The 14405-nt window shown below is 39.2% G+C and overlaps 1 protein-coding gene across 3 annotated transcripts in view; it reads right to left on the bottom strand.

Moving 5' to 3' along the window:
- Positions 1-537: 537 nt before the first annotated feature.
- The window catches only part of MRPS27 (mitochondrial ribosomal protein S27), a 39158-nt gene continuing 25290 nt past the window's right edge, over positions 538-14405 (bottom strand). Inside the window, exons 5-12 of one of the 3 annotated variants that reach the window (XR_004354431.1) lie at positions 13418-13532; positions 12830-12908; positions 11422-11537; positions 8588-8690; positions 6265-6407; positions 5056-5211; positions 2088-2266; positions 885-957 (exon numbers count right to left, since the gene is read on the bottom strand). Coding sequence is in view for 2 of the 3 variants with exons in the window: in XM_032675271.1 (XP_032531162.1) it covers positions 718-957; positions 5056-5211; positions 6265-6407; positions 8588-8690; positions 11422-11537; positions 12830-12908; positions 13418-13532 (952 nt within the window). In the remaining variant the exon portion in view is untranslated. Of the gene's footprint in view, positions 958-2087; positions 2267-2329; positions 4396-5055; positions 5212-6264; positions 6408-8587; positions 8691-11421; positions 11538-12829; positions 12909-13417; positions 13533-14405 lie in introns of those variants that run through there. The other 2 variants (XM_032675271.1, XM_032675272.1) reach the window with 2 other exon arrangements.

The following is a 14405-nucleotide window of genomic DNA, read 5'->3' as shown; positions in this document are numbered from 1 at the left end:
ATGAAACAGGGCCCAGATTATAAAAGGAAACTGCACTGCAGTATGAGGCTCCTTGGTGCGTGCCGAGATGATTGTGCATGTTTCTCTAGTGACCTTAGAAATGGAGCAAAGCAGCACTGGCAAAGTCAGAAATTTTTAACATTCTTACAGGAAAGGCACATCTGAGTGCTGTACAAGTGCTGGCTCACTAGGTTGAAACTCTTCAAGAGTAGTTTTAAAAACAGCCTAAAGTTAGGCTTCCAGCTCCATGCATAGTAGCCTGAATTTTCCAAATGGATTGGGAAAAAGAAAAAAAAGCAATCAGTATACATTAATCCTCTTAGTGTTCGAAGTTCAGAGTAGCAATGGCATTCTTTCCTGTGAGAAACCCCTACTGAAACAACTTGTGTTTGAAATTCTTCCCTTTTCTTTTGTTCCTTCCACTCTCTAGACCCTTCATCACAGGCAAGCTACTTCTTATGCCTTTGTTTCTTTGTGTTGTCTCTATCCCATCCCTTGCCTGGCTAATGGTAAGAGGAAAACACATCATATACAGGATGAAGATTTCTAAACCACACGTGTTTTATTTTGGGAAACAGACAAAATGGGATGTTTAATTTGCATACAGGAGTCAAATATGGTCACACATGCAGAATGACTGAAGTCAAATATTAAAAATGGTGAGCACTTATGTTCACAGACAGAGGAATGCACACCTCTGCATTCCTAGTTCCAGTACTAAGCAGATGCTTTAGCCAGTTTCCTGGCTTCCATTTCCTGCTTAGCCTTTTCTCTGAACTCTCTTTCTCTCTCAATGAGAAGTACTTGTTCTTCTTCCCACTCCTTTAGCTTCTGCTCATGTTTGGCAATGTCTTCCACTTCACATGCTGGCAGCTTTTCCTTGACAAGTTGGGTGGTCAGGGTTAACAGGCTTTCAGATTCAACCTTGCCAAGTGAATACAGCTTGGAGTACAGCTCCTGTCGTGACAAGAGATTTGGTAGGGAGTGTGAAGGAAAGAGCCAGTCAATCACAAAATAATCAGCCACAAAATACTTCCCTATAACCGATACATCACTGTTGTATTATTATTATTATTATTATTATTATTATTATTATTATTATTAGCTGGGCTATACAGGCCTGGTAACTATCACATCAAAGTGTTTGAACTGTGGTAATTGGTACCATCTCTTGAAATGCTATTATCAAGAATATTATTTTTTGAACAACAAAACTAAACCAACGAACTTCTAGTTTCACTAACCACTGAAAATGTCTTCTTTTTTCAAGTTCATTTATTTGATATTAACAAAGATCAGCTGACCAGTCAACCATAACAAATATAATCTAAACACTTTGGTTTTGTGTCTTACCTCAAAACCAGCCCGATAATTTGATCTACACTGCCTGCATCGGCATCCCTCTCAACAGATGCATGTAATTTCAAATGTTTTAACAGTATACTAAGTAACTCCCATGGTTCTTCTTCCTAAGTTACTGGGATCCAAAGAGTGACTACGCTTACATAGACTACACAACACTGTTAAGTGATATTTTTTTCAAGGATATTCTACACTGAAACTAAGAGCAGAGCAAATCAGTAAGAAACTGGAGTTTTTCTTTCTCAAGCTTTACTTATCTAGATTTCATGCAGCATATGTTAATTCACTTAGGATGATGAATCATCCAGTGATACTGTTTCTGGCTTTCTGGAATCTTTAGCCTGGCGGCTAACTAACACTTTGATTAATTGCCTTAAAAGTGCAGATACACAGCAAAGAGGAGATGACATTGCACTGGAAGATTCTGTATCCCTTGTTCACTCATTATACATATTTTCCTGATTGTTCTTTTAAATGAAAGACTTTACTGAGCCCAGCACTTGCAGAAATGTTTTAAGTAAGCATGCATTCTAAAGAAAGGTACATCCATACTTCTTTCATTTGTATAAAACTTCTTGTTTTGCATTGAAGGATAATGGAAAGAAGATGTGGGAATCATTCACCTCCAAACAAAACGGCACTTCTAGAGCGATGCAGATATCCAGATTTCCAGCTATAACTGAAAGCCTATGCATTGTGCTGCTGGCCCACAGTGTTCCTTTTACCTGAGCCCATGCTGGCAATAATCTGCAAAGGCACTTCTTCTCAGCTCCTGGTTGGAGGCTCTGCCTTGTTCTTAGGGAGGAAACTACTACATCCCTTCTGAGGCCTCTCCAGTTCTCTGTCCCTTAGCCAGCACAACTGCAGGCTTTGTTGTGTTTTATTAGGCCCCTGAAGGTTTGAACTGGACAGAGAGCAGATTAAAGACTCTTTAAAATGCTAGACATGCAGGTCTGAGGGGCTTGGTATTTGGCTCTGTCTGGGTTTTTAAGTTTATGATAAAGAATAAAAACAAAGGCAATGTCTTCAAAGCTAATGGACTAAAACCAAATTGAATAAACTTATTCAGGTGTATTAGTCTCTATTTTGTTTGAGGTATCAGTAAGTATATAAGGAATCAGGGAGAAAAGTGAGGAGACAGTACAGCTTGGGTTTTGGGAAGGAACTTGACAATTATGCTCATGTTTATGGACTAGATATGCATTTTAAATGTAATTGGTTTACATCCTTCAGATTCTTACTATTAGACTCTACCAAGGATGTGCTGAAAAGGGGCTTTATGCACTGAACTTGAACAGTATGAAACTGAACTACAGAAAGGCAACCTGGAAACTAGCAGGTCTTGTCTCCTAAGCCATTACTGGTATCACTGAACTTCTGGAATATTCACTGCTCTTCTGTGATATATCAGTAAAACTAATTTAGGAAAGCAGAAGGCTGTATGTCCTGCAGGTACTACAAGAGCACATTCTTAAATGGCTAAATCATTGATTTTCATAAGCAGTCTCCAGGGCTCTGCATGCAGACAGTTAGGGGAGGTGTTCCCAGCATTTATGTGATGAAATGTTTGCCCACTGATCATTCACAGATGGAAGGAATTGCCTGAGGAGCATTGTACTGAGTAGTCTCAGCATACGGGATCCAAAAATGGGTAATTACAACACAAATGACAGTGTCGGTGTCTAGATTACAGCTCTAAAGGCTTTATCTAGAAAGAGCCAAATGCCCTCAAGTTCTGTTTGTTTCTGTGGAAGTGAAGGACATGTATCCGTACCTGTTAGGCTGCAACGGCTTTTTCAGGTACTTCCACAAATGTTCTGAAGGTTGGTATGAGACACTGAGTCCATTCCATGGAATATAATGGAGGAGTATGTGTGTGTCTGGAGCAAATCCATATGCTTTTCCTTGTATTCTGAGGTGTATGATTTGTGAAAGAGAACTGGGCATGCAGGAGGCAGAAGCAACTGGTTTTGAGTTCAAGGAGAAAGACTGGGATATGCTGGCTAATGCAGAGCTGAACAAAGTGCAACTGAATTGTTTTCAGCAGCAGAAGTTCAAACCCTTTGCCGGGGTTACACAGAAGAGCAGGTGATCTGTCCTGGGACAGCAGCTGTGAATGCACACAGCACCAGGTTGCTTCAGAGCTGCCACCTTCCCTCACACTTTTATGGATTTCTAGTGCACTACTCTACCCTGTGAACGACACCTGTAAGTGTCCAGGATTAAGCTGGGAAGAGCAACTACTGCTGTCCTGATGGATTTGAGAGGAGAGCCTCAGAACTCTTTCAGGCTTGGCTGAAACGGCATTCTGACTTGAGAGCCCCTTTTCTCATTCAGAAAACCTGAAAGTGTGGCTTATAGACATATAATTACTGTTAGATGCCTAGACTCCACATGAGGGCTATGTCTTTCTCATATGCAGACCTTCCTGGTGAGACTTTAGGAGTTAAGCAATGGGTCTGTAATTTTTCGGCCCAAAGTCAGGGCACTCACTGCCACACCGATGAATGCCTGAAAAGGGGATTAATTATGGAACTTGTGAAAAGGTTGAGGTGAGAATAAAACTACCCTCTTGGCACTAGCCTGTCCCCAATTTGATATTTAGGCCTTGTTTTGAGCACTCTGCATTATTTTCTTCAAGGCTAGACAATGGATAGGCAATGAGAGACACATAAAAATGTCTCACTCCCTCTTTCAAAGGGCACTTGTGTTCACCTAATTCACTGTAATTCATCCAGGCATTAATTACCACATGCTGAACACCCACTGATTTCCAAATACTTTAATTAAAAAGTTCTAACTGCCTACAAAGCAAGTTTAATATCTAAAGATTAGTGGCAAAGTTGTGTAAATAAAAATTAAAGAAAGGAAAAGTCTGTGTGTGTGAGGTGAAACCATAGAATACTTGTCTTTTAACTTCTGGAAATTTCTTCAGAATAGTCTGTATCCAGAACAACTGTGTAAAGTCACAGCCATTCAGGTGACAGCAGCAAGGGAAACTGATGGGCTATGAGATGAGTACTGCTCCTGGAACTATAAATCAGATGAGTTTCAACCTAGCGTATTTGGTTTTTACCACAAATCAGAGATGATAAAATAAAATAAGCTCATTTTATAGCTATGAGATGATTACATAAAATGCACTTGTTATACAGATGCGCTGTAATGAATAGCTGTTTTTCTTACTGTTATCATCAGCATGACAATCTAAAGATAAAAGAGAGGTGATAAAACCTGACTTAATTCCCCAGACTGAAAGTACAGGATGCAACATTTCTAAATAATTGTAGTGTACACAAATGGACAATAAATTCAGGATGGTCTCATGCCTATTATAATTAATTTTAATGAGCAAGAGCACACACAAGGTCAAATAATGGGTCTCTAATGACATAACACTTATGCGAACAGGACTGGATTTATCATTTTGATGTATGAAAAGTGAAGATAAAATCCCAGCAGACAGACAAAAGACAAGTGGCCCTGAGCATTTACATCTTCGCTGCTTCCTGACTGAACAAGTGAAAACGTAAGGTGACATCAGTTTCAAAAACGTCAAGTGGGACTCCTAATAGACTGACACTGAAGGGGTGTCAGTCTATTAGCCACAGTAACGCAGCATATATATTTTCTAGTATGTATCACAGAGATATACTACAGCTTAGGATATTTAAATAAATGAAACTCTCTTACTTTGAATCGACTGTAGTACTCAGGTGCTTTAGATTGCTCTGTTTCTTCTGATTCTGCACTCTGTGACTTCTGCTCTAATCCCTTGACTTCTTCAGCAGAATCCGGACCAGGTTTGGCTTCAAGGACAGACTGTAAAACGGTCTCCAGGGCATCAATCTGAACAATCACATTTGTCACGGTAAGCATAAACAGTTTGGAAATACAATGAGTAACACAACTGTCATGTATTCAAACAACTTCATGAGTTCCTCAATTTGTCTAGGGTTTGTAAGCAGAAAACATGACTGCTTAAATGTATTAGGCTGAGTTCTTTAGATTGGAGCAAGAAAGATACCTCCAAAACCATACACCAAAAGAGGTAACTCAAAATGGTAGAAGTTGCAGATGTGACCTGTCCTTGTACTGTCATGTATTACAGAGATGCTTCAGAAAATGGAGCAACAGACAGCAGAACCTGCTGAGCAGTGCCCTGCCCTTCCGTTTCAAGAGAGGCTGCAAGCCTAGTAATTACGTGAGCAAAAGGGAGGCTCCCATGACCAGGGACACCTTCAGGAAAAAGTACCTAAAAGAGGAGGTGAGACCTCAGCGATGTTTTTTGTGTTTCAGCACATGTTGTGGTGGTTTCTTAAGTTACTCCTAATCTGAGTCCAGGGTCAGTCTGATGCCCCACAACACTCCTAAGCCTCAAGTCCCTTAGTCACTGCTGACTTCATAAATGAACTGAATCTATCCACTCTCCCCAAATGAGGGCAATACCTTCTAGAAATCACTCTGTTGACTTTTTGGACCAGTACCACTCAGGACATCATCTCAGAGGGCAGAGAAGACATAGCTGTGAGAGTAAGAATATATGGTATTTCATCCTCACTGCTAAGAAGTATGTCTCTGAGCGAGTTCAAAAACTTGAGAAACAAAGGTGTCTTCCCACCCCCACAGACATGTGCTCCCTGCCACACAGATCCACGTCTCTATAGGGAGGGAAAGGCTTAGAAAACATACTTAAATGGTCTGTGGCAATAACACACACTCATTGCCAAGGACATGCCAGTAGAAGCAGTGATTTTGTTCTAAACATTACTTCTGTCTTGCAAAGGCCTCTGAAGTTTGCCAGGCATCTTCTCATTAGCAAGGCACAGAATTCACAGGTTTTACTGGATTTGACTTATATAAAATTCCATTTATTCAGTGGGTTATTGCCTTCATACTTACAGCTTCTTTGCAGATTTTGCTGCCTCCTGACAATGAAGCCACAATCTCCATCACTTGCAAGGCTCTATTCAAATATCCAGGTGTCCACATCAGTGGCATTAGATTGTATACAGCTCTTAGTCCCTTATTCAACTCCACTTTTCCTGTGATAAAAACGTACTTTAGTGTTACTACTTCAATAATTGAGTCTTAACAGAATCCATATAGGTTGGTTCTGGTTTTCAGAAGTGACAGCAAGCATCCCAGCTTCTGTGGTAAAAACAACACACTTCTATAAAGTTGCTTTGATTGAACTATTACCTTATTTTATTAAGGCACCTTCTTTTTGCACAACTTCATGGTTATTATGTGCTTGTTTCTGATTCCTCCCCATTCTGCCTCACCTAGAAATTTTGTCCAGATGGAAATCAGACTAGAGTGGCCAGCTTTTCTGGTTGTCTGGCTTTGGAATACCAGCTCTCAGAAGGATGTCTGAAGATGGCAGATAAATGTCTCCTTAGCTTTCAGCGACTGACTGTGGAATACATGTGCATTAAATCTGACTTTCTGGATTCAACTCCGTGGACTTTAGGCTTTACCCACAGATTACAGCAAATGCTCTGGTTAAGTATACAACTTAGTACCCCTCTTTCTGCTGGAGCTTCCGGAGAGAAAATAGGGGAGACTTGCCAAAATGAAATTTTGGTTCTTGATTTAGGACAATCTGTGCACTGAGGTGTTCACTGACTTTAGCAGGACCTGTGATGTACTGCACCACTGACAATGTGGTTTTTCTTCTGACAGTAACTACTAGAGAACATGAAACTCCTACATAATAGACAAAATGCACATCACATTGCAGTTGATGTAATTTACAACGAATGTCACTCTAAGGCTTTGATTTTGTCACTGTTGATGTAATAAGTAATACCCCTTCAAATACAGCTCACAGGAGTTGTGTCCAAGCTCTCAATCTAATCTGCACTCTGGCTATAATGACACAAAACTATGAAATGCACCTTACTCTTCTTTACATGGAAGAGAACAGTTTAGGAGAAGCAAGGTAATAAGTGCACAGACAAAGTCTATGGACTATGGCTAAACTAAAATAGCTGAGGTGCTTGAGGCCAGTCTGTGCCCACAGACATCTTTCACTCTCTGAGAGGTTGGTTCCATTAGTGTTGGCAAGACTTTGGAATATGTGACATAACAGTAAATAGCTTTTGATCTACTGAATGTCAATGTCATGAAACAAGCACTACTGCTCACAGACAAGAGTGAAGTGCATTTGTGAAATACAGCCACTACTCAACCAATCCATACAACATTAAAAACTCTCCAACATGAATGCCAACTGGACAGCAAAGTCCCTATTTGTATCAGTATCTCCACTGGACTACAAACTACAGCTCTATGGAAAATCCTGTTTTGAAATTAATTTTCACATTTACTGCCCTTTTTGACTGAAAATTACGTTTTTTGTTTTACAGAAATGATAAATGTGAGTCAGCACCCTAACTCTGCCACCACACATCATATTTTGAGGCCACATTTTAAGTACAAATCCACTTATATTCTCAATAATGCAGTAATGGAACAACAATTTACAATAAATTGTAAATCAATTAATTTCTTTCTAGTAAATAATCATTTTGTAGAGAAGGAAAAAACCTATCTGCATTATATTCCTCTGAAGGTTTAGAGGAAATTCAAGAATTACTTGCCCATTCCCCTTCTCTCCGATTCTGAACATGTTCTGATCTAACTTCTCTTTAATAATATAGCAAATCATTAGCAGTGAAGACTCCTTAACAGATACAGGATAAAGGCACTATTATCTGCTGTTCACAAGCCAAACATTAACTTTACAGTGAGTAGTATATGTTCTAAACATAGTGTTTTTCAGGCTGTGCTCTCTGACTTCCTAAAGTTTAAAGATTATTTTAAGACACTTAATAACTAGAAAAAGAGTCTATTGTCTTTAACCTTAAATTTGTGTCATGGAAATCTGTACTTTTAGGGTATTTTTTAAAATTTGTTGGTCAACCAAGAAACCAATCCTGTGTTCTTTAAGAATGTTTTCTTTCTTTCAGCTGCCAATCCAAACCTGCAGGGAACCCTAAAGCTGGTTCTGAAGTTGTCTGATGAAGGGCATACCATTCAAGTCAGTACTACCCCCCAGGCTTACAAAAGATTCACTCATAACTCTGAAACTGTCCTTCCATTATTTCTTTTTTTTTCCCTTTGTGTTCTCCTTGATTACACTTTAATAAAGCAAAGATGGCAATTTTATTCAGCCTCTGAAGACATGAGGGAAAAGATGATTGAGGGAGGTGAAACTTACCAAGGAATGCATAGCCATACAGCTGAGAGCTGAAACCCACAGTGCTATTTTGCTTTAGACTCGCAAGCACTAGCGATGCTCCAAGATTTCTCTCCTCTTCCCACTGCAAGTAATGTAAACTAAGTAAGCGTTCCTGAACAAACACACAAAAAATGGCAGCAAAGACAGCATGTGGCTTTCATCAGATGTCTTAGCAATAAAGTAAAGAATCATTAAACGTGTCCAGTGTTCAGTTACAGGAGCAGTACACATTATACAGAGGAACACCTCTCTTCCCATAAGACTGTAAAATGTGAGTGGTTGAAATTTTGCATGGAAGTCAATCAGTGCATTTTCTTCAGGACAATGGATTACACTGCTTTACACTGGCCAAGCTCTGTCTCTGTCCTGTATGTCCTACCACTTGCTTCAGGCTAGCACTGCTGAAGAAAACTATTACATGGCTTCTGTACTACAGCAGCCTTTTCTTTAAAGTATGTGGCAAGATACACACTCCTCTACCCCTCACTAGAATATGAAAATGCTGAGAGAAGCATATGCAGCTAATGGCTGCTTTGAGTGCAAAATCTGCTCTGTGAAAAGAGCATGTGCAACTCACCAAGACCCCTCCATGCCACAGGATTAAAAGTACAGCTGTCTCTCCAGCTACAAAGATGTACCAGCTGTCTGAGCCAGACCACCAGTGATGGCTAAAGAAGGGCGCCCTATCAGTAAAATATGTTAAAACCACAAGAGTAGCGTAAATTTTGTTTAGGTTGTTCCACAGCACAGTGCATTTTTCATGACCAGAGAAGCAAAAGGAGCTTTATTGCAAGTGAAAGGAGGTGAACAACTCCCATGGCTAAGAAAATGAGGAAAAGGAAGCTATAAAAGGCAACGGACTGGAGGAAGTCTGACTATCTTAACACATGGTTTTTGTGACAGGGTACTTCAATGTCTTATTGATTACCTTATGAACAGAAAGAAATACCCCTGGCGAAGCAGCTTTCTGAAAAAAATCCTTGAAGCACACTGAGCCTTAAAAAACACAAAAATTTCGATCTTCTGGTTTTACTAGAGTTCTCTTTTCAAGGTACAACATTTTTTTTGTGTATCCATTCAGGTGCTACAAAAATTTGCATGTTATTCTCTGACACAAAATACCAGCACCTGACAGCCAGGCAAGGTATTTGCCCAACTCAGAAAAAGCATACAAGGGAACAGGGCTGCTTTGTGCTGAATTCAACACTCCAGGTGAATGTTATAAGAAAATCAGATGCAACTAGAAAAACAGGGCTGTTACCAGCCTAGATTCTTTTGGGAGCTAGCGGGACTGCTTTGCAGTAGAAGGCAACAATCATACTGATCATTTGCAACTCTCAAGGAGGAAAATTTCTGGGGAGAGCCAAGACCAGTCCGGCTTTCAGTGATGTGTACAACAACAGAGAAATGGAAGCTCCCTATCACCACTGCTATACACACTAAGAACTAATACAGTCAGATTGCCCAAGATTTAGTTCTCAAAGTTAAAAAACATTTCATTAGGCTGCCGGACCCCAAGCTAGAGTCAAGGACCTATCTGCAACAGGACACTGGCTGACCTGTCTTGCACCTTGGGAAAAAAAAATGGGATTTTCAGGAGCAGATGAGCATTTCTCCTTACTCTGTCTGCCCCCACTTCCTAAATCAAACACAGAAAATTGGTGCTGAGCATCATGACGTTTTAAATAGTGTCTACAAATAAAAATACGATTTCACTGATGTCTTTGCATGGGGTTATTTCAAAATGCATATTAAGTAAGTCACAGCTATGTCAGTACGCTTGCCTTCAACATGTTGTATGGTCACACCACTCTTGCTTGCACATTCAGCTTTCATGAAACCCTACACATACTGATAAATAGTTGTCTCTGCAGTAAGGATATGCAAACGGTGTGGACAAACACACTAGAAAAATGAGATTTTCATGCCTACGCTTCTCATATAAAAGTGACTGAGCATACTTGATTTCTGGGTAACAAAGAAGAATATCCAACAGGGCAAATGCGCATCTCTTTTCTTTGGTGAAAACTGAAATTACAACCCAGCTGTGTAAAACTCTAAGATACCTGTAATATGCATTTTGGAAGATGATTCATGTAAGACAAATGGAGGCTTCAAGCATTTTCCTTACGCATGACAACACGCTATTGAAAGCTTGTGCCAAACTACATGAAAAGTAGCTCCCTAAAAGTGATGGGCACTGTAGAGCCCTTTGCTGACTGAGCCCCTTGTGCAAAGGTAGAATAATGCAACTTCCAAGACCCTGACTTGTCATGCTGGCCTTAAACAAGCAAGCTGTGAATAACAAACCCCTCATCCTAGGAGAAAGGAGGGGTGTAACAAATTTAGTTTTAAAATGAATATGTATAAGAAACAATACACCCAAAGCCAAATAGGATACTAAAAAACCTAGTGAAAATGCTCTATAATTCCACACCACCACCATCATCAACATTCAGCTTAACAGGGTCCTATACAATATGCATCATAGTTTTTTTGTGGTAACTGATAAGAGTCTGCTTTGAACTATCATTTCATATCCTTCAAATACATTACATCTGAAAATCCCAACACATCTTCCCTTTCAGAGAAAGGAGCAAAAGGCCTGACAAGTGATTTGACGGCTTTCACACTTTGTTGGTTTTTTTCCCTTTCTTCTGCAATTGTAAAAAAAATGAAAGCTATAGAGTATTTATTTTTTCCAGGTAAAGTCAGGGGAAATAAAATATATTCATGATTGAATGCCCAACTGACTGCATTATGACACTCAGAAGCAGAGGCTTTGTGTATCATTTTGAGTGTGGTCAGCTTACCGCATGATCAGACTTGGTTGCCAGATACTGGTATAAAACATAGAGAGAAAGAAGCTGTGTTGATAATTCATCAAAACTTTCTTGGAGCATGATCTCCGTTACTACTGACATAGCATCTATGGAGGAAAACAATACATAATCAGCACAGCTCCCAGTACACAGTTGCCTTTTGTACCCATTCACGTTCACCCATACTTTATTGCTGTAGTATGCTTTGAAATAATTAGGGAGAAAGTTAAGCATTTCTTACATCTAGGATACAACTACAGAATGAGTCTTACTCATTAGGGTTATTCAAACACACTGCAAGAAGGAAGAATGAGCTGATAGCATGAAACTACAGCAAAGGAGCTCTCAAAATCATCTTAGCTCTACACTCTTCAATTGGCCCTTCTTTGCTCAGCTCTTCAATTATTAACCTTTAAAAAAATATTTTAAAATTATTTCTTTGTTCTTGTGTTTTGATTACAAACAAGAGAAGACTGGCTTAACTTCACTACTCTTAGGGTGACAGGAGAGTATAAAGGAGCAGAAATGTTGTCACAGATCACCCACAGCAGTCTTCTGTATTCAGCAAACAATGCTCTGAAGGAGCTCCGCAGGGAGTTCCAGTGACACTCCCTGTCAGAAAGGACAGTTTGTTAAACAAAAGGCCTTGAGCCTCACACAGAAAAGAAGTATGGATGAAATAAGGGGGAATTCAAAGATCGGGGTGTGTCTCAAAATAAAATAAATACATGTATTAATTTGCCATTTAGCATAACCTTCGGGATAAAAGCTGTTGTTCCTTTCAGTTATTTGTTTTACAAGAGCTTTATGCAAAGGAAAGCTTACTGTAAGTCTACAGTACTAGAAGACCTGAAATGAAATTAAAATCTTTAATATGCCATCAAACACAAGAGGATTATTCATCTGAACATTTAAACAGTCAGTAGTGAGATGTACCCCCAGCATGACAATTCAGTATAGCTGGCTTGCTCCAGTGACAGACAGAAAGCCTAGACAAAGTTTAGATACGTAGCTTTTTGAACAGCTAAACGTATGGAAGATGAACACTACCAATATGCATTTTGATTCTGATAATATTCTAATTAATTGTCACTAATAACTCCTGTTACATTATTAGCACATAAATCAGACTTGTAAAAACTGAAGAAGATGGTTTACATTTGTAATAGGATTAATAACAGTAGAAACTGTGAATCTTACATGTTTCAAAATTCTATAATGAATAAAAACCCAACAGAAACAAGAGATAAAAACGCAGAAAAATAGTTTGAAGGAAGGAGAAGGCACGTTTCACTGTGACTTCAGAAAAAATACGGCTAAAAGTTGTTAATTCAAAGAAAGGCTCTGCAAATATAAGAGCATACAACAGAGGATTCAGTATCGGTACATATTTTCTTACCTTCATATTTCTTCTGCTTTATAAAATAATCCAACAAAATATTGAATGTAAAATTATCTGGAAAAATTCCATACTGAACCTAAATGGAAGAATGAAAAAGCTCAGTGTGCAAACGTGCTGTACAAATCTTCCCAAGCACAGCCCCACAGGTATCAGAAAGACCAGAACCATGGCGCTGCACACTGCTGCAATGTACAGTCAAGCAACACAAGGAGATTAGCATGCCTCCTGTGATGGAGACCTTCCAGCTTTTGATGCACTGCATTTGTTTTGGCATTTTATCTAAGCCTTTTGGACCAGGAATGGCATTGCCTGTCATGTTTTTTATGCATCTTCTGCACCTAGCATGTTTTGGACACCAATGCTCTTTAAAACCAAAAAGCTTCCTGGGAAAGAAGAGGATTTTAAAAGCTGTAAAGAGATAGAGTTAAAATTCAAATGCAACATTAATTTTTATTTTGACAAAGAAATATCTGAACTTAAAACCACAGTGTACAGGACCTGGCTGCAACAGGAATTCCAGTCAAGCCACATTTGTCTCAAAAAGTTGATCAAACATATTCATGGCTTTTCCTTTGTAAATCTTACTTTGTTTTTTAATGTGTATAAGGCTTTGTCTTGAGCACCATATTTCAAACACTGTCTGATCCAGCTGTGGATGGTCCAGTCTCTCAAGTACCAGCAATTTGGACTATGACGAAACCTAAAAGATGATAAACAGTTCAGGTGACAATATGACTCTGTTATCACAGAAACAAATTCTGTAATCAAGATCTGTGAGTTTCAAAACCCCACCATTCATGAAGTCAGATATAAATCTCCCTGTGTTTGCCTTTGCAGTCAATCATCGCTCTCTAAAGAGTTCCAGATAGCCCTTTCAAAGTAAAAGAAATGAAACTTTAACACCCTAACAGTATGTACAAAGGGGAATTGGACCTTCTCACAAATGTATATTTTAAACTTCTCACTTTCCAGAAAGCCTACTGCTTTTCTCCTGAAAAGATGAATACCATAAAATAACAGCTTGGTATATGTACGAAGATCAACTTCATATATAAATACTGCTATAAATACTGTAGTGTTTTTTAACCTTGTCCTTGTGATTCTATAACATCGTATTGTTGCTGGTCTCGTCAAAGAGATGTGGCTGATGATATCCACAAGTATCAGAATTACATCAAAATATAACTGAGTCTGAAACTTTAGAGCTTGTGTAATCTGGTCCCTCCCATACTCTCTAACTCATGCCTCACTTCACCACTTAAGAATCCATTATGCCTCAACACAGGTCATCCCTGAGCTGCTTTCACGCTCCATTTGCCTTAGAAATCTTCAGCAGTGAGGTAAACCTTATGCAAGGGGAAACTCTGCTGAGAGCCTTTCCCTGCCCCTCTGCACTGACAACCTACTCTGACATATCTCATGTCATGGTTTCAGCAGTATTGTCAGGCAACCTACTCCAGTGCTTGACCAATTTGTAAAATTGAATACCTTTAAGTTCAGCCTCTTTTATTTCATCCTTATTCACACACATGCACTTTGCTCTGCATTTGGAGAAGTGGTGACAAAAAGCACA

This window comes from Chiroxiphia lanceolata, chromosome Z, assembly GCF_009829145.1.
Source record: "Chiroxiphia lanceolata isolate bChiLan1 chromosome Z, bChiLan1.pri, whole genome shotgun sequence".
NCBI lineage: Eukaryota > Metazoa > Chordata > Aves > Passeriformes > Pipridae > Chiroxiphia > Chiroxiphia lanceolata.
Note: the sequence above shows the minus strand (reverse complement) of the source record. Positions and strands in the feature narration are given on the sequence as shown.